At 29.2% G+C, this 24905-nt stretch overlaps 1 protein-coding gene and 1 long non-coding RNA gene across 11 annotated transcripts; one reads left to right on the top strand and one right to left on the bottom strand.

Annotated features, from left to right (window-relative positions):
- The first annotated feature begins 5067 nt into the window (after positions 1–5067).
- On the top strand, positions 5068–11478 carry LOC103853795. Of its 8 annotated transcripts, none has more exons than XR_004455514.1 (7): positions 5069–5373; positions 5592–5713; positions 5938–6016; positions 6145–6259; positions 6344–6590; positions 6700–6786; positions 6864–7348. It is a non-coding gene; the product is annotated as an uncharacterized LOC103853795 (long non-coding RNA). The 8 variants fall into 8 exon arrangements; XR_004455512.1 differs by having other exon boundaries at positions 5917–6016; XR_004455510.1 differs by adding an exon at positions 10444–11478 and having other exon boundaries at positions 5075–5373; positions 5917–6016; positions 6145–6590; positions 6864–7102.
- A 263-nt stretch (positions 11479–11741) lies between these two features.
- Positions 11742–23792, bottom strand: LOC103834105. Of its 3 annotated transcripts, XR_004455506.1 has the most exons (14): positions 22786–23792; positions 22558–22667; positions 22059–22347; positions 20429–21947; positions 20201–20310; positions 19702–19990; positions 18072–19590; positions 17844–17953; positions 17345–17633; positions 15715–17233; positions 15487–15596; positions 14988–15276; positions 12970–14876; positions 12585–12877 (listed from the first exon to the last, which is right to left on the bottom strand). XR_004455506.1 is itself a non-coding variant. In XM_033285500.1 (8 exons), exons 2-8 carry the CDS (start codon positions 13159–13161, stop codon positions 11844–11846), a joined length of 678 nt encoding a protein of 225 aa, XP_033141391.1. In that variant the 5' UTR covers positions 13162–13225; positions 13342–13842; the 3' UTR covers positions 11742–11843. The 3 variants fall into 3 exon arrangements, 2 of the variants coding, with proteins under 2 accessions (XP_033141391.1, XP_033141390.1); XM_033285500.1 differs by lacking the exons at positions 14988–15276; positions 15487–15596; positions 15715–17233; ... (7 more) ...; positions 22558–22667; positions 22786–23792 and adding exons at positions 11742–12092; positions 12173–12290; positions 12387–12438 and having other exon boundaries at positions 12584–12678; positions 12782–12877; positions 12970–12993; positions 13118–13225; positions 13342–13842; XM_033285499.1 differs by lacking the exons at positions 14988–15276; positions 15487–15596; positions 15715–17233; ... (7 more) ...; positions 22558–22667; positions 22786–23792 and adding exons at positions 11742–12092; positions 12173–12290; positions 12387–12438 and having other exon boundaries at positions 12584–12678; positions 12782–12877; positions 12970–12993; positions 13118–13855.
- Positions 23793–24905: the final 1113 nt, after the last annotated feature.

Genomic DNA, 24905 nt, shown 5'->3' with positions numbered 1-24905 from the left:
GTCTGTTTGTAATGGGCACAATATTGTTACAATCATTCCCTATAACAATACAACTAACATGAAATTTTCAATTCGAAAGTATTTTACAGTAAAAGTTTTTTTTTTTGTCTTTTCTATAATGATTTCACTTTAAATATGGGATTAGCACATCATCCAGTCAAGATAATGAATCGTTTTTGGTTTATGCATGTCGGACCAGATTCATAATTTTATTAGATTGGTTATATATGTTTTGAGTTTATTACAATATAATATGTGTTAAAGGTCACAAATTTGTAACTATATATATTCTTTAAGGATGTAAACCGATCAATTTGGCTGTCGCTTTACATAAAAGAAGATAACAATATCCTCAGAATTCTAGAATTGCATAAAAGGGGGTTATAAACTTTAGTCTATATACTCCAATACACGAGGTTACAGAGATCATGTTATCATACAACAGTTTATTTTGTCGTGTCAATACAACAATTAAGGTGCCAAAAACAATGGTTTTTTGGTAACACTAGCAATGATGATATGGTAACAAATCTTAATGAACATCCAAATCATGACAACATTAACGGCATTTCTTGTACAAATCTGGCCTCCATTACCATTATTAGTAGTTGTTGCTCAAAATCTAGTAAAGCCAGTCAATTTTTTTTTTGTTGCTTATTATAAGACGACTTATTTAGCATCTCACAAGTAATTAACTATTTTCCATATAAATCTATATAAAAAGGGTCATGAATATCATTATATTACATTAATGGTTGAACAAAAGAATTACAAAATTCAGTGGAAAAGGATAATTATAATTGACCATTGACAAATGATACAAAAACAACAATTTTCACCAACCAATTTTCAGTCAACGTGACAACTACTCAGCATTCTAAAATGATTAACTGGATTCAATTTCGAGTCTGATAGAAAGAAGGTGATGATTCATTTATTTGAAGTGAACTTTGAATTCTCTCTTCTATGTGAGAAAACAAATAATTAAAAGAATTATTATCCTCTTCTTTTTGAAGAAAATATCAAACATTGCGTTGGAGACGCACGTGCGCGGTTGTTTGCACGTAACGATTTTGAGTTTGCTAATAGAAGAAAAGAGAGGTTTGAAAAGTCAGTGTTCAAAGTCAGACAAGACTGGATTTGGTCACCTTCAATGTTTGATTTGCTGACAGGTTCCTTGGGATTCCACAACAAATAGTACGTTTCTATATATATAAAAAAAAAATAACACATTGGTCAAAATCACAATCCTTACTAATAAAAAGGACCTTTTGAGGCTCCATAGAACGTCCACATCAGCGAAAAAAAAATTCTCCCGAAAGATGACACGTGGCATAAAATATAGTTTTACATTTTAATATTACTAATTTTTAAAAATTATAAATAATAATCCTTACTAATAAAAAGGACCTTTTGAGGCTCCATAGAGCGTCCACATCAGCGAAAAAAAATTCTCCCGAAAGATGACACGTGGCATAAAATATAGTTTTACATTTTAATATTACTAATTTTTAAAAATTATAAATAATATGAAACATAGAGCATAAAAAATGGAAAAACTACATTGAACATATGTAAAATTACTATTTTTCACTTTAAAAAAAAGACGGCTTAATTCCATAATGTAATATTACCATTTTACATTTTTATTTTTAAAAAAATAATATGTAAACATACAACATAAAAATGGAAAAACTACATTAAACATATGTAAGATTACCATTTTCACTAAAAAAAGACGGTTTATCTCCATAATATATCATTACTATTTTGTAAAAAAAAACATTATATATAATTTCGAAAATAATAATCCTTACTAATAAAAACGACCTTTTGAGGCTCCATAGAACGTCCACATCAGCGAAAAAAAATTCTCCCGAAAGATGACACGTGGCATAAAATATAGTTTTACATTTTAATATTACTAATTTTTAAAAATTATAAATAATCCTTACTAATAAAAGGGACGTTTTGAGGCTCAATAGAGCGTCCACATCAGCGAAAAAAAATTCTCCCGAAAGATGACACGTGGCATAAAATATAGTTTTACATTTTAATATTACTAATTTTTAAAAATTATAAATAATATGAAACATAGAGCATAAAAAATGGAAAAACTACATTGAACATATGTAAAATTACTATTTTTCACTTAAAAAAAAAGACGGCTTAATTCCATAATGTAATATTACCATTTTACATTTTTATTTTTAAAAAAATAATATGTAAACATACAACATAAAAATGGAAAAACTACATTAAACATATGTAAGATTACCATTTTTCACTAAAAAAAGACGGTTTATCTCCATAATATAACATTACTATTTTGTAAAAAAAAACATTATATATAATTTCGAAAATAATAAATAAAATGTAAACATACAACATAAAAAATGGAAATACTACATTAAACATATGTAAGATTACCATTTTACATTTAAAAATAACAATAAAATGTAAACATACAACATAAAAAAATGGAAAAACTACATTAAACATATGTAAGATTACCATTTTTCACTAAAAAAAACGGCTTATCTCCATAATGTAAAATTTCTATTTTATATTAAAAAAAACATAAATATAACTATTTGACTATTTGTCCAAGTTCTTCTATTAAACATTGCCGTTTTACATTAAAAATGGAAAAATACATTAAGATTTAAACATCTATCTTAAAATATAAAATATATATATTAACTAAATATAAAGTATAAGAAAGAGAAATACTCAATATATTGAAAAATAAATAATAATTAAATATTATAAATATATAAATATACGAATTATATATACAATAATAAGTAAATGCACAATTTTTAAAAAATGGAAAGAGTACATTAAATATTAAACATCTATCTTAAAATGTAAAATATAGATATTAAGTAAATAGAAAGTATAAGAAAAAGAAATACACCACTTAAAAACAATGGAAAAAGTATATTACGATTTAAACATCTATCATAAAATGTAAAATATAGATATTATGCAAATAGAAAGTATAAGAAAAGGAAATACACAATTTAAAAAAATGGAAAAAGTACATTAGTATTTAAACATTTATCTTAAAATGTAAATCTATCTTAAAATATAAAATTATTAGTAAATAGAAACTATAAGAAATAGAAGTACACGATATAAAAAAAAAATAAGTAAATATATAATATAAGTAAATACCCAATTTAAAAAATGGAAATTTACATTAAGATTTAAAAATATATCTTAAAATTTAAAATATAGATATTAAGTAAATAGAAAGTATAACAAATGGAAATATACAATTTAAAAAAAATGGAAAACGTACATTAAGATTTAAACATCTATCTTAAAATGTAAAATAAAAATATTAAGTAAATAAAAAGTACAAGAAATGGAAATACATATACAGGAAAATAAATAATAAGTAAATAATGTAAATATATAATATATGAATTATATATATAATAATAAGTAAATACACAATTTTTTAAAAAAATATAAAAACTTCATTAAGCATTAAACATCTATCTAAAAATGTAAAATATATAATATAAGTAAATACACAATTTTAAAAAATGGAAAAAGTACATTAAGATTTAAATATCTATTTTAAAATATAAAATATAGATATTACGTAAATTAAAATATAAGAAATGGAAATAAACATTTAAAAAAATGGAAAAAGTATATTAAGATTTAAACATCTATCTTAAACTGTACATCTATCTTAAAATGGTAGTAAATTATATAAAAATGGAAATACCACATTAGACAAAAAAAATGTATAGTTTTACATCAAGAAAGTCCCTATAAAACTCATTATTCCATCAATATCAACCTCACTCTATCAAGGAAAACTTCAAAGCACTCGAGCAAAAAAATGGTTCCACCATCAACTTTTGCCGTCCCAAAAACCTTTAATGACCTTGAATGAGATTTTTTATGACAACAAATTTTTTGTTAGGTGGATTCATTGTTGGGAAACCCGCAACTTCCAAAAGCCAAACTTATTCATGGGAATTGAATTGCTTTTCATAGACTCAAAGGTATTCTTACAATTGTTAATATTCATACTAACTCTTTCATGATCAAACCATTACAGTTAATAATCATTCAAGCGTTTATCCTGAAACACTTCATTCCTCGCCGAATCAGGTATTGGTTCATGTTGGTTTAATATTGTTTTTGGTTTATTAACCGGTTTAGGATAGTCCTATTGTAAATATAATTTAAGTTGGTTTTGCATATATTATGCTTAAAATTAAATAATAGTAATATTATGCTTAAAATATAATTTTAGAGAGTTTTCAAATATAGTTTAGAGAACATTATAGGTGATGAATTTAATTTATTAAATTGGTTTATTACTTAAAACTAAGTTTTTTTTAAAAACATACTGAGTTATAAATATCAATGATGGATTGGTGAGTATAACATGAAGACAAAAATATAAATATTTTATTTTCAAGATAAGAAATTCAGTTACTCAATATATAATATCTTAAATTATTTTTTTAAAAATATACATAATTTATATATATAGATTAATCTTCCAAACTTAAACTATTATATTATATATGAATAATTTTTTTAAATAAAAACAATTTCTGATTAAAAAAAAAAATAAAAACAACAAATGGTTAAACATCAATATCATCTAGGTTAAGTATACGAACAACACAAATTCAAACATCACAAAAAATATTTACATAAACATTATAATACAATAATTTAATCAAAAAATACAATAAAAAAAATAATATTCAAAAGAATAGTTATATACTTAAATTTGAAAATCAAAGATATTTTTGCTAAAATTGTAATTACCTCGCCAAGAAGATCGACCATCTTTTTTACGGATTGATCGATTGTTGAGCATGTGGTCGATCCGAAAATACTCTGCAGTTTAATTAAATATCTAAAACATTTATTCCAACACTCAACAGATAGTTTTGCTAAATATGATAACTAGATAGCCAATAAAATTACAAAAAATATTTAAATAGTAAAAAATATGTTAATTTAACGTGTTAAAATTTAAAAATAAATTTTAATTATGACATACATCTTAACATTTATATAAATATATATCATAACCTAAATATAAATAATTTAACAACTTAAATATAATAGGCTTTCCTTCTCTCCCTTCTATGCCAACAAAGACGCCACGTCATAAATTGGACTTTCATGTGCGCGACACGTGTCCCGTTAAATGAAATGCAGCGTGTTATGGCATCGGGCTTTGCTTAGGCTTTGTCTCGCGTTTTGTTTTTGCGGCCCAACGACCAGCGACGCGACCACATGAGAGAAAGAACCCGTCCTGATTCACGCCTTCGTGTTCTTCGTTTCTTTTCGATCGGCGGACAGGGCGATCCAGTTTCTGTATCGGTATGCGTTGATTTTTCGTCTTAAATCCTCTTAATTCGTAAGCCCACTACGAAACCTTCGATTGCGCTGTTCGTCGGCGAAATCGTGTATAAACATGTTACAATCTCTCCTCTGCGAATCGCGATATCAACATCTATCTTCTACACATCTCACTCATTTTCATATCTTTGTGATCGTCTCTCTTAATGGCTAACTCAAAGCCTTTTTTCGATTTGAAGTCCGGTAGGTGTTCATCGGTTGTGGATGCAATGTTGTTGCGGTATTGAGAGGCTAGAAACGTCAAGGGTGGTGGGGGAGCTTATGTGGGTCGATATGCTAATGGTGGATATTAAATTGAGTGGTATTGTTTTTCTCAGTCTTCACTATTTTGATTGTTCCGAGTTATTATACCGATTGTATCGATTTCCAGTCAATTAGCATTGGTTCTATATTTTTTTCTCCCCTTTAATTAGATGGACTGTTATTTAGCATTGAGATTGATTTCCAGTCAATTAGAATCGATTCTATATTTTTTTTTCCTCTTTTATGAATATATATATATAGATCTCAGTGGTGAAACCTCAGCCAGGAGATAGGATATTGAACGCATGTGCTGCTCCTGGAGGGAAGACCCTTTTCATGGCATATTGCTTGAAACACCAAGGTATTCTTACATAGGCTCACTGTTCTAATATTCATCTGTTTTGAGATTTGTGCTCTATTGACTGATTCCATTCCCATCCTCAAAATGGCAACCTCACGTTGATTATATGTATGATATATGCTATGCAGGCTGATGCTATGGACGTGAATGAAGGACGGCTAAGAATTCTTGGGGAGACAGCTAAATCACACCAAGTTGCTGGACTTTATCACAGCCATTCATTCCGATCTACGTGTCTTCGCTGTGAGTTATTACTGTTTGAGTAAGTGAGCTTTACAAGTGTGTAAGCTACTCACATTGCGTTCTTCAAACTCAAATGCCTTTTAGGAGACAAAAGAGGTAAAATATGATAAATTGTTTCTTGATGCCCCGTGTTCTGGAATCGGTGTCCTCTCTAAGGTTAACATGAGCAATTTTTTATCATACTGTTTTTTCTTAGTTGAATAGCTTAACATGTTCCTTCTCTCTCTCTCTCTCTCTGTTTGCATAGAGCGGACTTGCGCTTGAACTGCAAACTGGAGGACATGGAAGAACTTAAGATTCTACAGGATGAGCTTCTTGATTCTGCCTCCAAGTATGCACACACCATGTAGATAGATTTTAATTCTCTAGAAAAAACTAATACGGGACCTAACTAATACTTCTCTTTGTGTCTTAAATTAAAATCTCAAAAATTGGTGAAGCCTGGTGGGTTCTTGATATACAGTACTTGCTCGATAGACCCTGAAGAAAATCAAGGAAGAGTCGAAGCGTTTCTCCTAAGACATCATGTAAGAATCTTTATAGTCCCTTTGCTTTACTTTCAAATGTCGATATTTATAAGTTATCTCTCTTCTTTCTTTCACAGGAATTCTCGGTAGATCTAGTAGATAGATTAGTACCATCAAGTTTTGTAACGTCACAAGGCGTCTTTTTATCCAACCCAGTGAAACACTCCTTGGATGGAGCGTTTGCAGCCAGTCTGGTTCGAGCTTTATGATGTAAAAGTCAAGCTTATTTTCTCTGATCATCTTGATAACAGAGAGATAGGGTTCCATTTGTGTATCTGATGAGCTCATCCAACTACAGTTTAACACAAGGAATAATGTAAGGCCAAATCAACTCTTGGTGTATAGTTAAAATATAAACATATGTTAATTAACAAAATAAATATGTATTATAATTTTTTTGTTCTAAAAAACCATAAATACTTTCAAATATAGCATGGTCTATTAGGGAAACATAACTATTAGTGAAACATAACTATTAGTGAAACATAACATAACTAATAACAAAAACATACCCAGTAAAACACTAAAATTTAATTATATTAAAATACAGATATAATATGATCTGAAATAAATATTTTCTAAAACATTGTTTCCTGTTTAGAAAATATAAATAATAATTTATATTATTATTAAACTATATATATAGTATTTTAAAATCGAGATTTAATTATTTTATCAAATTCTATTATATTTAACTGATTTAGCTTGGTGGTACACTAATTTATTATCATGAAATAATTTGTATAAATGTTTTTTAAAACTTGAATATTCTTGAAATAAATATAGTATTATTTTTTAAAACTTAAGTTTTTTTTCTTATGTCAAATTGAAGTAAAAATAATAATAAGAGTATATAGGTAATTACATTTTCTGAATTATTTTTGCTAATTTTATATTTTCTATAAAATAAATAATAATGAAGATTTCTGTCATTATTAATGGATTTATAATATCGTTTTCAATCTATAATATTTTTTAAATACTTCCTAAAATTAATATATATATTTATATGAAATATTTTTTATTGTAACTTCCCGCCCTACGGGTGGGCCAACCCTAGTTGTTTATATAAGGTGGTTTTATTGGTTGGAAGACTATTTTTGTTATCTCCAATTTTATTTTGTTTATAATTTTAAAAAATATTTTATTTAAATTTATTTCAAAAGTACATCTAAAATAAAATAAAATAGTTTTTTTGTCAGCAAATAAAATAGTTATATAAACCTATTTAGTATGATTTTATTTTTATGTTGTAGTAAAGATATAGCTACAAATTTTTTTAATAATATTTTATAAACACAGCATAATTATCAGTACAATAAATATGTATGAACTCAATTTCTATAGAAAATAATCTATTCTATTAATATAGAAGTCATAATCTCATTTCATGTGTGATTTTTAAGTTGGATCATCCATAAATATTTTTATTAAATAGTATTTTAATAAAACTAGTAATATATAAAATCTTTGAACTACTTTAATCATAATATTTTCTGATATTTTTTTTCATTTAAAATATATATATATATATATTACAATTTTTGAAAAACGTTTAAAAAGATTTCAACAAGATTTTTTATTTTCAAAAATTATATGTAAATATTTTCACTAATTTCGTGATTAGATTTGAAATATTATTATACATTAATATATTCAGACTTATCATTTATAAAATGAATAATAAATATTCTATCATATTTTTATCTATTATATGTTCACAATAAATCATATTAAAATAAAATTATTATGTTAGCATTTTAACAATATCATAAATTTCAATACGTTTATGTGAATATTTTAACTAATTTCGTAATTAGAAATTAACTATTAATATATATAAAATTATTGTTTATAAAATTAAAATAAAAATTATTTCCTACTTTTATCTATTTTATAATCATAATCAATCATGTTAAAATAAAATTATTATATTGAACTACATATGATAAAATTATATTAAAATGATAGATTTATAAATTTTATTTTTATAAATATAAAATATTTATGTTTAAAAGTACAATATGATAATTTTCAACACGTTTATGTGAATATTTTAACTAATTTCGTAATTAGAAATGAACTATTAATATATATATATATATATAATTATTGTTTATAAAAATTCTATCCTACTATATAAAAATTCTATATAATTATATATATTAAAATAAAAATTCTATCCTACTTTTATCTATTTTATAATCATAATCAATCATGTTAAAATAAAATTATTATATTGAACTACATATGATAAAATTATATTAAAATGATAGATTTATAAATTTTATTTTCATAAATATAAAATTTTTATGTTAAAAAATACAATATGATGATCTAACGGCTTAACATTAGCAGATTACAATACAAGTATAGAAATTAACATATCTTAGACTTTTGTATATACAATAATATATTATATAAAGTGAATAAACATAAAAATATTACTAAAAGGAAATCCAGTTTTGAAGGGCAATTAAAAATTTAGCATAAATTAAATACAAAATAATATTCAAATATTTTTTTATGCACATATTAATTTGTTTAATAACTAAATACAAATACAATAAGATAAATATATAATGAGAAGCAACAAATACATGTGACTGTTTTAAACAATTGATTATTTACAACATGTAACCTATTGTATTTGAAATAGTTATATAAACATTTAAATATATGATTAAAATTAAAAATATATACCACTAATGATCTAAAATAAATATATATGCATATAAAATTAAAAATAACACTCGCACGGTTGGACAGATCAAGATCTAGTTTATAGTTAACTCTCAACCAATTATCCATGAAATTTTTAATCTTAAGCATAATAACATCATGGACATAAAAAAAACTTATTTACGTATCTTTCTCCAAATAATAAATCTTATTATAATTTTTATAAACTGTAGCAGATAATTTACACCAGTTATTAGTGTATAATTATATTATTATGGGTAAAGCCATGTCATTTTAAACATTTCCCAAACCATAAAAACAAGTTTTGTGTATTTCGTTAAGATGAAACCATGAAATTAAAATGAAAAAAAAATACTCGTAAGGTATAAAAAGAACCCAAGTGGATGTATCTGAAACCGTCCAAGTGATAATTTGAGGATTCAGCTGCGGAGTTCAAACATGAAAACGGACGTTCAACTACTACACTGATATATTATATACTAGGGTCGGCCCGCCCTACGGGCGGATGTTGAGTACACAATAAAAATTATTTTATACAAAAATATATTTTAATTTTATAAAGCATTTTAAAATATTTTAAAATTAAAATGACTATAAATAACAAATAAAAATATAATTCTGAGATCATTTTGATATTTTCCATAAATATTTTCTGTTTGAGTTTAAAGTGAGATAACAATCACTGTCTTCGATTTTATAAAAAAAAAAAAAAAATTAGTGATCCAACTACTCGTGTCTTCTGGTAGATCCGGTTTGATCTTCATCCTAACTTGTCATTGTCATGTAAAATATTAGAACTTTGTTGGCTGTTTTGGATGTGTTAGATTTTGCATTTGAAAGTTATTTGTTTGGTTAGGATGGAGTTTTATATCTTTGAAATGTTTTACGAAAGGAGTTGATTGGTGGAGATTTTGATGCTTCGATGAATTTGATGTCATACGAATCATTTAGCAGGTTGATGAAGATGATATATATTATACTCCATATAAGATCGTGGAAACGGTGGACGTGTTTCAATGGAAAGACTGTAAATGGCTGGAGGTTAAGATGCTTGTATACCTGTGGGCTGTGGGTTTTGTGCTGCCTCATCAAGAATTGGGCTCGATGCCATTAAGTTACGAACATCTGCTCTGGAAAACTTTGCAAGCTCAGTGATTATGTTGACCTGTATATATTTTGGTGCGTAGCAGAGGCGGACCTAGGTAATGAAATGGTGTGTCAATTGACCCAGGTTAAATATTAAAAAGTGTCTTGTGGCCTATAGTTATTATGTTTACTTAGCTCAAATGGTCAGTGTTGCACCCCCTTAAACATGAGTTAATGGGTTCAATACCCTATTTTGTATTACTTTTTGAAATTTAATTTGTCACTGACCCAGATTAAAAAAAATCTTGGGTCCGCCACTGGTGCGTAGAAACTCTCTGTGGGATATCTCATTAAGCTCCCACATCGTTTTTAACTTGAATTTGAAAAGAGAGGCCGTAATGGTGTGGGCTTAGACGAATAGGTTTTATGTAGGGGGGTTTGACATACATGCCATTAACCTTGTATGCATTAAATCTGGAGATTGGGAAATATATTCTAGTCAACGTATTTTAAAGCATTGATAATTTGGCATATCCATTGATTGTCAGAGATTAGTACGTGGATTTGATTTTATGACGTGGGAAGTTTAAATCTTAAGGTTTATTCACGTGTTTGACTTTATGGAATTAGTGTCATTCTTTATGGGAATTATTACTTGAAAATATTGTGTCCTCCAGGTTGGTGCCAAGATCTTGCAATGGTTGATGATGGGTGTTTTGGTGGTCGGTTTTTAGTTTTGACGACGATAAGGTTTGTTATGGAATCAAATTTCAAATTTTGCGTTGAATAATGAGCAATCTAGGTACTCTCAGTCTTGTTTGTTATTTGCCAAATAACAAAAAAAAGATTTGTAGAAAGAAGCTAGAGAGATAGAAAAAAGGAGGTTTGATAAAAAAAAAAAAAGAGATAGGTAAAATGGAAAATTATATCCAAAACAATGTTAGGAATGGAAAAAAGAAACTATTTGAGATCGTGAGCTATACAGTCACATCATGATGATAAAAGACAGAGTATATATGTTCAGCCCAATCATTATTTCCTTACGTCACACGTCTTATTTTTGTTTAAGTGTTTAAATTATCATTTTATGGCCATACGTTTTTTTAGTACATGTTTTGCTGAGTAAATATATGGAATCTAGGAACCTAAGTGGTTGAATGAATCAAGAGTAAAATAACCATTGGATTATACTTGAACTTAATTTATAATATCTTCTGAAAAACACTACAGAGAATAGAGGGAACAGGGATAATGATTCATAAGCATTTTCAAACACGTATTAATGTGACCAGCTCCAGCATACTCTTCACCTTGGCAGATGTGGTCTGAGCTTTTTTCAGTATGAGACCAGTTGAAGTTTTGCTGCCAGAGTTGTTCTCCTTCTCATTCCAACCTCCAAACATCTTCGCTGAGAGAGAAACTGATCCCAAGCATGTGATCTCCAGGGTCCAAGATGTAGCACCATCCTTTTTCTGGCTTGATACGGTCACCTTTCCAGTGCAAATAAATTTAATGGACTGCAGGTATAAATTATTGCAATCAGAAACAGAGTTAAGAAAATTGCTGGAGACAAACATATTATAGTTTGAAACTGTACTTGAGGCTGAGGAGTGATGATAAACTGGTTAAGCTCCGCTATTTTCATAGGCTCAACCTTTGCAAAGCCCCTCAACAAAGAAGCTGCTGATATGTTCCCAGTATCATTTGTGAAGAAACTGTAGTAGTAGTGAGTGTCCCGTGAAAGTGTGTGAGATAAGTCATGTAGCAGTACGTTTCTAGATATAATCAAGCAGTAATTTTTAAATGCTTACTTGTAAAAATAACTCTCTCTTGCATCAGTCTCCTTGTCATAGCGAGTTCCTGATGTGGCATTTAGAAAAATCTTCCTGGAGATGGGGTGTCAGTCTTTGCAAAAGCATCATGGTGGACATCATTTTACGAAAACATAATAAGGTTTCACAACAGTATGAAAGAATACCTCCCACAATCTTGAAATTATAGTTTGTTGCAACAAAAACTCGTGTATCCACCCTAAAGCTTTCAAGTTTTTGTGAAATGACACAACTTGATAGTGGGAACACACTCAAGGTGAGAGACACGTCACTACAAATAAAAAAAATGCGGACCAAATCCTCAATGTGTTTGTCTACGAAAGTAGTGTTATCAATTATAAAGGTGTAGAAACCTATATAAGAATAATAGATACCTATCTATTTTTATGGTTGCCATAACACGGATTTTGTCTTTTGGACGATCGTTTACATGACTCTTTACAGCTGTTAGCTCACCAGTTATATATGGCCTAAGATGAATATTTGAAAAAATAATACTGATTTGAATGATGAGTGAGTTTAAGCCCAAAAAAATAAATAATAATAATAATAATAGAGTTACCTAGAAAACGTGAGTGTTTGTTGGCTGCAATACAGGAACACAGTGAAACGAAATTAACAAAGGAAACAAAAAAGATCTCATAAATATGAACATAGTCTTTTGCATTTTCAAAAGTCGATAAATATGTGAGTTTTAAAGCCGAGAATACCTTGAAGTCACATTCGAATCAAGCAGGAGCATATCCACGGACATCAGTTCATCACCTCGCTTGATGTTCCTTGCCTCCCAGAAACGCAATAACCTAACCTCAGAACATCTACCCGATTTCAAATCAGGAAGGAAAACTCGAGCATTAGCCATTTTTTCAGAAAATAAGGAGATTGTTTTGTTTTAATAGATTGATAGGATGCTATAGATTGTAGAGATGCTAACCTTTTTATAGTGGAACCACCACCGCCTTTGAAGAGCTAAAGTGGAATTGAAGAGAGATCGTGGAAGGTGGATTTAAAGAGGGAATTCAATAGCAATGTTTCCCTAACCGATTGATTACTTGATCAGTAAAAAGAAGATGAACAGTTCGCTGGAAACTGTATAGTCGATACGGCGCCGATTGATCGCTGGATCAGGAGGAAGAATACTCAGTTTCGATGGAAACCCTAAATCGCCTACGGCGGAGATGGGAGACAGATGAAAGACAGAATACGAAACGCACCGTTTTGCGATATATCATATCACGCTCTAATAAAATATTCTATGGGCTTAATAATGCAAAATGTTCAGGCAGAATAAGAAGGTAGGCCCAACGGATTGCGGAGGAGAAAAGAATGGTACGAAGCGTTTAAGTAAGTGACACGTGGCGGCAAGAGAGCGTTCGACTTTCCTACGTGGATGCCTACGTGGACGAACGTGAGAGAGGCAAACGTTATTATATATATAACTAGGGTAAACCCGCCCTACGGGCGGACGTGTGAATAAACTAATGAAAAAATATATATTTTAAATTTTAATATACATTAACTAAAAATAGCATTAAGGTTCATAATTGTTTTACAACAATTTTATTTATATTTTTACTATTCATTTTAAGAATTTTAATGACACATTCAACATAGCGTCAATTTAATCCTCCAATTATATATATATATATTTATTTATTTATTTTCACGCATTTAACAAAACAGTGATTACTTTTATCCTATTTAATTTGTACACTACATATTAATCTCAGATCTCAAAATTTATAAGAAACAATCGAATAACCATTTTTGATGCATCTTGTACTTTAGCATGAATTTGTTAGCAGAAAGTGGTTTATAAATTGAAGCTGGTTTAAATAAAAATGATTTACAAATTTTTATAACTACAAATCTTGAGTTAAGTGTTTGTCTATTCAAGTTGGATGTTTGTAACCTTAATGAAGTATTTGGCCATATATAGGTCGGTTACATTCTGTAACTTAGTGTGTATAGCTGTAAGATACATACTATGTCGTTACATATAAATGGTGTTACGATATCAAACGTGAATAAAAGGACTCTCCTTTACAATTGCTAAGTGTTCTTGATAGATTTGCAAAGCTCTCAATATTTATTGAAAAACAGAGAAAAATACATAAATTTTTTTTATGAGATTGATAAAAAAATCTGGCATGAGAGTTGGATTAATTATAAAGACACTGTATAGCTCCAGATGCCACTTGAGAGACCATCCCCGATTCTCCATGATGCAGCCTCCATCGTTTACGAAAATATCAAGCTCCTCCCCTGTTCATTTTAATATAAATTGGTGACTGCAACTGATCCATTGATACATTTTTCTGCATTGAATCTTCCCTCTTACTTAATTCGTCCTTTTTAATACTTTCTCAAGTGATTCCACATCCCCGCCTCTATAGAAAAATTAGATACTTCACATCAATGAAACAAACACGCTCCATCCACTATGAAGCAAACGGCTTCGTGGCTCACCTGCCAATATCAAAATCAAAAACATCAACCATCATAGAACGCTTATGACATAAAAGATTCATAGAACATAAATAAAGAAAGAAAGATACTCAATAATTTTTTTTCCTATACCATGGAAATATGTATGGAACGTCACTCATTGGCAAGTAAAACCTTTAAAACCAATTCTTGGTAGGGAGATTGATCGGAGATCCTGAAAGAAGAATCAAAAGGGTGAATTAAAGACAATCTTAGAACAAAATTTGGGAAAACAAAGTTTTGATTTATATAAACACCAGTCTAAGCACATAAAACAGAACATGTGTACTTGTGTCCAAAAGGTCAAGGTTTTTTAGAAGGAGTGCACCTGGAACATTGGGAACAGAGGAGGCGTCTCTTTCTCAATTGCATTCTCGTCATGCTGCAAGAGAAACAGAAAAATATATCAGCTTCTTGAAGAATAAGATCATCATCTTATACTTGGTTTATACAAAAGAATTGGAAACAAATTCTATAAAATTGTTTTGGTCGGTGTCTGACTCTGCATGTTAAATCCTAGAATAAACCTATTGTTAGCTGACAATCCAAGACTCATACAACAAAATTTTCCAAGAAAGTGAGAGAAGTATACCTTTAAATATAGGGACTCTTAAAATATATATTAATAACTGGACAAAAAAGTTTGATGAAAGATCATTGAAGACATATGTTGTTCTGTTAACGGGTTGTCATTGCCGTAACCTAATCATCAAAGAAAGTTAAAATTAAACAAAAAAATAGATAACACCTTGCAAAGGACATATGTTTTCTTTACTGTTTTCTGGAATTGAGAGGATGAAGTTCAAGGAAAAAAGGTTACCTTTTATAGGAGCAAAGACACTGCCTTGCAAAAGAATAAGCTGCATTCAATAACAGATCATGCTCGAAGGGGTGTGATGGAGTTAAGGAGTATGATAAAGGCAATGAATCAATAACGTGTAACGTTTCCGTTGATTAGCAGAGAAGACAAAACGTCGCGATTGGAGATTCAAAAAATGATTCCTCACGTGGATTGAAATCTGGAAACTCCATGGCTCGTATCAGAGAAAGAAGGAGAAGACTCTTGGATTCAACGACGGAAGAAGATCATGAAACCTAAAACTCAGTGTTGTTTGTTGGGCTAGCTGTCTTTTGGGCTGGATCACGTTATTAAAACCCATAAAATATTAAGTAACCAGTAAACAAAACGCATCACGCAGAGTTTTAATAGATGACACGTGTCAGCATATGAATCTTGACTTTCTGACGTGGCATCACCAGGAGGGAGGAACATTTCTTTATATATATAGGAACGTTATTATATATATAACTAGGGTAAACCCGCCCTACGGGCGGACGTGTGAATAAACTAATGAAAAAATATATATTTTAAATTTTAATATACATTAACTAAAAATAGCATTAAGGTTCATAATTGTTTTACAACAATTTTATTTATATTTTTACTATTCATTTTAAGAATTTTAATGACACATTCAACATAGCGTCAATTTAATCCTCCAATTATATATATATATATTTATTTATTTATTTTCACGCATTTAACAAAACAGTGATTACTTTTATCCTATTTAATTTGTACACTACATATTAATCTCAGATCTCAAAATTTATAAGAAACAATCGAATAACCATTTTTGATGCATCTTGTACTTTAGCATGAATTTGTTAGCAGAAAGTGGTTTATAAATTGAAGCTGGTTTAAATAAAAATGATTTACAAATTTTTATAACTACAAATCTTGAGTTAAGTGTTTGTCTATTCAAGTTGGATGTTTGTAACCTTAATGAAGTATTTGGCCATATATAGGTCGGTTACATTCTGTAACTTAGTGTGTATAGCTGTAAGATACATACTATGTCGTTACATATAAATGGTGTTACGATATCAAACGTGAATAAAAGGACTCTCCTTTACAATTGCTAAGTGTTCTTGATAGATTTGCAAAGCTCTCAATATTTATTGAAAAACAGAGAAAAATACATAAATTTTTTTTATGAGATTGATAAAAAAATCTGGCATGAGAGTTGGATTAATTATAAAGACACTGTATAGCTCCAGATGCCACTTGAGAGACCATCCCCGATTCTCCATGATGCAGCCTCCATCGTTTACGAAAATATCAAGCTCCTCCCCTGTTCATTTTAATATAAATTGGTGACTGCAACTGATCCATTGATACATTTTTCTGCATTGAATCTTCCCTCTTACTTAATTCGTCCTTTTTAATACTTTCTCAAGTGATTCCACATCCCCGCCTCTATAGAAAAATTAGATACTTCACATCAATGAAACAAACACGCTCCATCCACTATGAAGCAAACGGCTTCGTGGCTCACCTGCCAATATCAAAATCAAAAACATCAACCATCATAGAACGCTTATGACATAAAAGATTCATAGAACATAAATAAAGAAAGAAAGATACTCAATAATTTTTTTTCCTATACCATGGAAATATGTATGGAACGTCACTCATTGGCAAGTAAAACCTTTAAAACCAATTCTTGGTAGGGAGATTGATCGGAGATCCTGAAAGAAGAATCAAAAGGGTGAATTAAAGACAATCTTAGAACAAAATTTGGGAAAACAAAGTTTTGATTTATATAAACACCAGTCTAAGCACATAAAACAGAACATGTGTACTTGTGTCCAAAAGGTCAAGGTTTTTTAGAAGGAGTGCACCTGGAACATTGGGAACAGAGGAGGCGTCTCTTTCTCAATTGCATTCTCGTCATGCTGCAAGAGAAACAGAAAAATATATCAGCTTCTTGAAGAATAAGATCATCATCTTATACTTGGTTTATACAAAAGAATTGGAAACAAATTCTATAAAATTGTTTTGGTCGGTGTCTGACTCTGCATGTTAAATCCTAGAATAAACCTATTGTTAGCTGACAATCCAAGACTCATACAACAAAATTTTCCAAGAAAGTGAGAGAAGTATACCTTTAAATATAGGGACTCTTAAAATATATATTAATAACTGGACAAAAAAGTTTGATGAAAGATCATTGAAGACATATGTTGTTCTGTTAACGGGTTGTCATTGCCGTAACCTAATCATCAAAGAAAGTTAAAATTAAACAAAAAAATAGATAACACCTTGCAAAGGACATATGTTTTCTTTACTGTTTTCTGGAATTGAGAGGATGAAGTTCAAGGAAAAAAGGTTACCTTTTATAGGAGCAAAGACACTGCCTTGCAAAAGAATAAGCTGCATTCAATAACAGATCATGCTCGAAGGGGTGTGATGGAGTTAAGGAGTATGATAAAGGCAATGAATCAATAACGTGTAACGTTTCCGTTGATTAGCAGAGAAGACAAAACGTCGCGATTGGAGATTCAAAAAATGATTCCTCACGTGGATTGAAATCTGGAAACTCCATGGCTCGTATCAGAGAAAGAAGGAGAAGACTCTTGGATTCAACGACGGAAGAAGATCATGAAACCTAAAACTCAGTGTTGTTTGTTGGGCTAGCTGTCTTTTGGGCTGGATCACGTTATTAAAACCCATAAAATATTAAGTAACCAGTAAACAAAACGCATCACGCAGAGTTTTAATAGATGACACGTGTCAGCATATGAATCTTGACTTTCTGACGTGGCATCACCAGGAGGGAGGAACATTTCTTTATATATATAGGAACGTTATTATATATATAACTAGGGTAAACCCGCCCTACGGGCGGACGTGTGAATAAACTAATGAAAAAATATATATTTTAAATTTTAATATACATTAACTAAAAATAGCATTAAGGTTCATAATTGTTTTACAACAATTTTATTTATATTTTTACTATTCATTTTAAGAATTTTAATGACACATTCAACATAGCGTCAATTTAATCCTCCAATTATATATATATATATTTATTTATTTATTTTCACGCATTTAACAAAACAGTGATTACTTTTATCCTATTTAATTTGTACACTACATATTAATCTCAGATCTCAAAATTTATAAGAAACAATCGAATAACCATTTTTGATGCATCTTGTACTTTAGCATGAATTTGTTAGCAGAAAGTGGTTTATAAATTGAAGCTGGTTTAAATAAAAATGATTTACAAATTTTTATAACTACAAATCTTGAGTTAAGTGTTTGTCTATTCAAGTTGGATGTTTGTAACCTTAATGAAGTATTTGGCCATATATAGGTCGGTTACATTCTGTAACTTAGTGTGTATAGCTGTAAGATACATACTATGTCGTTACATATAAATGGTGTTACGATATCAAACGTGAATAAAAGGACTCTCCTTTACAATTGCTAAGTGTTCTTGATAGATTTGCAAAGCTCTCAATATTTATTGAAAAACAGAGAAAAATACATAAATTTTTTTTATGAGATTGATAAAAAAATCTGGCATGAGAGTTGGATTAATTATAAAGACACTGTATAGCTCCAGATGCCACTTGAGAGACCATCCCCGATTCTCCATGATGCAGCCTCCATCGTTTACGAAAATATCAAGCTCCTCCCCTGTTCATTTTAATATAAATTGGTGACTGCAACTGATCCATTGATACATTTTTCTGCATTGAATCTTCCCTCTTACTTAATTCGTCCTTTTTAATACTTTCTCAAGTGATTCCACATCCCCGCCTCTATAGAAAAATTAGATACTTCACATCAATGAAACAAACACGCTCCATCCACTATGAAGCAAACGGCTTCGTGGCTCACCTGCCAATATCAAAATCAAAAACATCAACCATCATAGAACGCTTATGACATAAAAGATTCATAGAACATAAATAAAGAAAGAAAGATACTCAATAATTTTTTTTCCTATACCATGGAAATATGTATGGAACGTCACTCATTGGCAAGTAAAACCTTTAAAACCAATTCTTGGTAGGGAGATTGATCGGAGATCCTGAAAGAAGAATCAAAAGGGTGAATTAAAGACAATCTTAGAACAAAATTTGGGAAAACAAAGTTTTGATTTATATAAACACCAGTCTAAGCACATAAAACAGAACATGTGTACTTGTGTCCAAAAGGTCAAGGTTTTTTAGAAGGAGTGCACCTGGAACATTGGGAACAGAGGAGGCGTCTCTTTCTCAATTGCATTCTCGTCATGCTGCAAGAGAAACAGAAAAATATATCAGCTTCTTGAAGAATAAGATCATCATCTTATACTTGGTTTATACAAAAGAATTGGAAACAAATTCTATAAAATTGTTTTGGTCGGTGTCTGACTCTGCATGTTAAATCCTAGAATAAACCTATTGTTAGCTGACAATCCAAGACTCATACAACAAAATTTTCCAAGAAAGTGAGAGAAGTATACCTTTAAATATAGGGACTCTTAAAATATATATTAATAACTGGACAAAAAAGTTTGATGAAAGATCATTGAAGACATATGTTGTTCTGTTAACGGGTTGTCATTGCCGTAACCTAATCATCAAAGAAAGTTAAAATTAAACAAAAAAATAGATAACACCTTGCAAAGGACATATGTTTTCTTTACTGTTTTCTGGAATTGAGAGGATGAAGTTCAAGGAAAAAAGGTTACCTTTTATAGGAGCAAAGACACTGCCTTGCAAAAGAATAAGCTGCATTCAATAACAGATCATGCTCGAAGGGGTGTGATGGAGTTAAGGAGTATGATAAAGGCAATGAATCAATAACGTGTAACGTTTCCGTTGATTAGCAGAGAAGACAAAACGTCGCGATTGGAGATTCAAAAAATGATTCCTCACGTGGATTGAAATCTGGAAACTCCATGGCTCGTATCAGAGAAAGAAGGAGAAGACTCTTGGATTCAACGACGGAAGAAGATCATGAAACCTAAAACTCAGTGTTGTTTGTTGGGCTAGCTGTCTTTTGGGCTGGATCACGTTATTAAAACCCATAAAATATTAAGTAACCAGTAAACAAAACGCATCACGCAGAGTTTTAATAGATGACACGTGTCAGCATATGAATCTTGACTTTCTGACGTGGCATCACCAGGAGGGAGGAACATTTCTTTATATATATAGGAACGTTATTATATATATAACTAGGGTAAACCCGCCCTACGGGCGGACGTGTGAATAAACTAATGAAAAAATATATATTTTAAATTTTAATATACATTAACTAAAAATAGCATTAAGGTTCATAATTGTTTTACAACAATTTTATTTATATTTTTACTATTCATTTTAAGAATTTTAATGACACATTCAACATAGCGTCAATTTAATCCTCCAATTATATATATATATATTTATTTATTTATTTTCACGCATTTAACAAAACAGTGATTACTTTTATCCTATTTAATTTGTACACTACATATTAATCTCAGATCTCAAAATTTATAAGAAACAATCGAATAACCATTTTTGATGCATCTTGTACTTTAGCATGAATTTGTTAGCAGAAAGTGGTTTATAAATTGAAGCTGGTTTAAATAAAAATGATTTACAAATTTTTATAACTACAAATCTTGAGTTAAGTGTTTGTCTATTCAAGTTGGATGTTTGTAACCTTAATGAAGTATTTGGCCATATATAGGTCGGTTACATTCTGTAACTTAGTGTGTATAGCTGTAAGATACATACTATGTCGTTACATATAAATGGTGTTACGATATCAAACGTGAATAAAAGGACTCTCCTTTACAATTGCTAAGTGTTCTTGATAGATTTGCAAAGCTCTCAATATTTATTGAAAAACAGAGAAAAATACATAAATTTTTTTTATGAGATTGATAAAAAAATCTGGCATGAGAGTTGGATTAATTATAAAGACACTGTATAGCTCCAGATGCCACTTGAGAGACCATCCCCGATTCTCCATGATGCAGCCTCCATCGTTTACGAAAATATCAAGCTCCTCCCCTGTTCATTTTAATATAAATTGGTGACTGCAACTGATCCATTGATACATTTTTCTGCATTGAATCTTCCCTCTTACTTAATTCGTCCTTTTTAATACTTTCTCAAGTGATTCCACATCCCCGCCTCTATAGAAAAATTAGATACTTCACATCAATGAAACAAACACGCTCCATCCACTATGAAGCAAACGGCTTCGTGGCTCACCTGCCAATATCAAAATCAAAAACATCAACCATCATAGAACGCTTATGACATAAAAGATTCATAGAACATAAATAAAGAAAGAAAGATACTCAATAATTTTTTTTCCTATACCATGGAAATATGTATGGAACGTCACTCATTGGCAAGTAAAACCTTTAAAACCAATTCTTGGTAGGGAGATTGATCGGAGATCCTGAAAGAAGAATCAAAAGGGTGAATTAAAGACAATCTTAGAACAAAATTTGGGAAAACAAAGTTTTGATTTATATAAACACCAGTCTAAGCACATAAAACAGAACATGTGTACTTGTGTCCAAAAGGTCAAGGTTTTTTAGAAGGAGTGCACCTGGAACATTGGGAACAGAGGAGGCGTCTCTTTCTCAATTGCATTCTCGTCATGCTGCAAGAGAAACAGAAAAATATATCAGCTTCTTGAAGAATAAGATCATCATCTTATACTTGGTTTATACAAAAGAATTGGAAACAAATTCTATAAAATTGTTTTGGTCGGTGTCTGACTCTGCATGTTAAATCCTAGAATAAACCTATTGTTAGCTGACAATCCAAGACTCATACAACAAAATTTTCCAAGAAAGTGAGAGAAGTATACCTTTAAATATAGGGACTCTTAAAATATATATTAATAACTGGACAAAAAAGTTTGATGAAAGATCATTGAAGACATATGTTGTTCTGTTAACGGGTTGTCATTGCCGTAACCTAATCATCAAAGAAAGTTAAAATTAAACAAAAAAATAGATAACACCTTGCAAAGGACATATGTTTTCTTTACTGTTTTCTGGAATTGAGAGGATGAAGTTCAAGGAAAAAAGGTTACCTTTTATAGGAGCAAAGACACTGCCTTGCAAAAGAATAAGCTGCATTCAATAACAGATCATGCTCGAAGGGGTGTGATGGAGTTAAGGAGTATGATAAAGGCAATGAATCAATAACGTGTAACGTTTCCGTTGATTAGCAGAGAAGACAAAACGTCGCGATTGGAGATTCAAAAAATGATTCCTCACGTGGATTGAAATCTGGAAACTCCATGGCTCGTATCAGAGAAAGAAGGAGAAGACTCTTGGATTCAACGACGGAAGAAGATCATGAAACCTAAAACTCAGTGTTGTTTGTTGGGCTAGCTGTCTTTTGGGCTGGATCACGTTATTAAAACCCATAAAATATTAAGTAACCAGTAAACAAAACGCATCACGCAGAGTTTTAATAGATGACACGTGTCAGCATATGAATCTTGACTTTCTGACGTGGCATCACCAGGAGGGAGGAACATTTCTTTATATATATAGACTAGGGATTAACCCGGGCTACGCCCAGGATTTTTTATTTTTTTCTAATTTAAATTGTTAAATCATTTATATTTAGGTTATGATATATATTTATATAAATGTTAAGATACATGTCATAATTAAAATTTGTTTTTAAACTTTAACACGTTAAATTAACATATTTTTTACTATTTAAATATGTTTTTGTAATTTTGTTGGCTATCTATTTATCATATTTAGCAAAACTATATGTTGAGTGTTGGAATAAATGTTTTAGATATTTAATTAAACTGTAGAATATTTTTGGATCGGCCACATGCTCAATAATCGATTGATCCGTAAAAAGATGGTCGATCTCCTTGGCCATGTAAGTACAATTTTAGCAAAAATATCTTTGATTTTCAAATATTAAGTTTATAACTATTCTTTTGAATATTGTTTATGTAAATATTTTTTGTGATGTTTGAATTTGTGATGTTCGTATACTTAACCTAGATGATATTGATGTTTAACAATTTATTGTTTTCTGGAAATAGAAAATAATGATATATCAAAACGTATCTAATACTTGTTAAATGATAGTATAATGTAAATTACATTCATTATTTGAAAATAACCATTTGTTTTTATTTTTTTTTAAATCAGAAATTATTTTTATTTAAAAACATTATTCATATATAATATAATAGTTTAAGTTTGGAAGATTAATCTATATATATAAATTATGTATATTTTTTAAAAAATAATTTAAGATATTATATATTGAGTAACTAAATAAAAGCTGAATTTCTTATCTTGAAAATCAAATATTTATATTTTTGTCTTCACGTTAGACTCACCAATCCATCATAGTGTGAGGTTGATGTTGATGTTATAATGAGTTTTATAGGGACTTTCTTGATGTAAAACTATACATTTTTATTTTTTTTTGTTTAATATGGTATTTCCATTTTAATATAATTTACTACCATTTTAAGATAGATGTACATTTTAAGATAGATGCTTAAATCTTAATGTTCTTTTTCTATTTTTTAAAATGTTTATTTCCATTTCTTAAATTTTTTTACGTAATATCTATATTTTATATTTTAAAATAGATATTTAAATCTTAATGTACTTTTTCCATTTTTTCAAATTGTGTATTAACTTATATTATATATTTTACATTTTAAGATAGATGTTTAATGCTTAATGAACTTTTTCCATTTTTTAAAAAAAGTTGTGTATTTACTTATTATTATATAGATAATTCATATATTATATATTTACATTATTTACTTAATATTTATTGATAATTCATATATTATATATATTTAATGCTTAATGTTTATTTCCACTTCATGACTTTTTATTTACTTAATATCTCTATTTTATATTTTAAGATAGATGTTTAAATCTTAATGTACGTTTTCCTTCTTTTTTTTAAATTGTATATTTCCATTTGTTATACTTTCTATTTACGTAATATCTATATTTTAAATTTTAAGATATATTTTTAAATCTTAATGTAATTTTCCATTTTTTAAATTGGGTATTTACTTATATTATATATTTACTTATGATTTATTTTTCTTTATATTGTGTATTTCTATTTCTTATACTTTCTATTTACTAATAATTTTATATTTTAAGATAGATTTACATTTTAAGATAGATATTTAAATACTAATGT

This window comes from Brassica rapa, chromosome A02 (genome assembly GCF_000309985.2).
Source record: "Brassica rapa cultivar Chiifu-401-42 chromosome A02, CAAS_Brap_v3.01, whole genome shotgun sequence".
In the NCBI taxonomy this organism is placed as follows: domain Eukaryota; kingdom Viridiplantae; phylum Streptophyta; class Magnoliopsida; order Brassicales; family Brassicaceae; genus Brassica; species Brassica rapa.
Note: the sequence above shows the minus strand (reverse complement) of the source record. Positions and strands in the feature narration are given on the sequence as shown.

Coding starts and splice junctions, on each gene's coding strand:
- LOC103834105 (XM_033285499.1), bottom strand. CDS start 13,269: ATGGCTAATGCTCGAGTTTTCCTTCCTGATTTGAAATCGGGTAGATGT. Junction 12,679..12,781: donor GCAACCATAAAAATAGATAG/GTATCTATTATT, acceptor TTTTATTTGTAG/TGACGTGTCTCTCACCTTGA. Junction 12,291..12,386: donor AGAGAGAGTTATTTTTACAA/GTAAGCATTTAA, acceptor CTACTACTACAG/TTTCTTCACAAATGATACTG.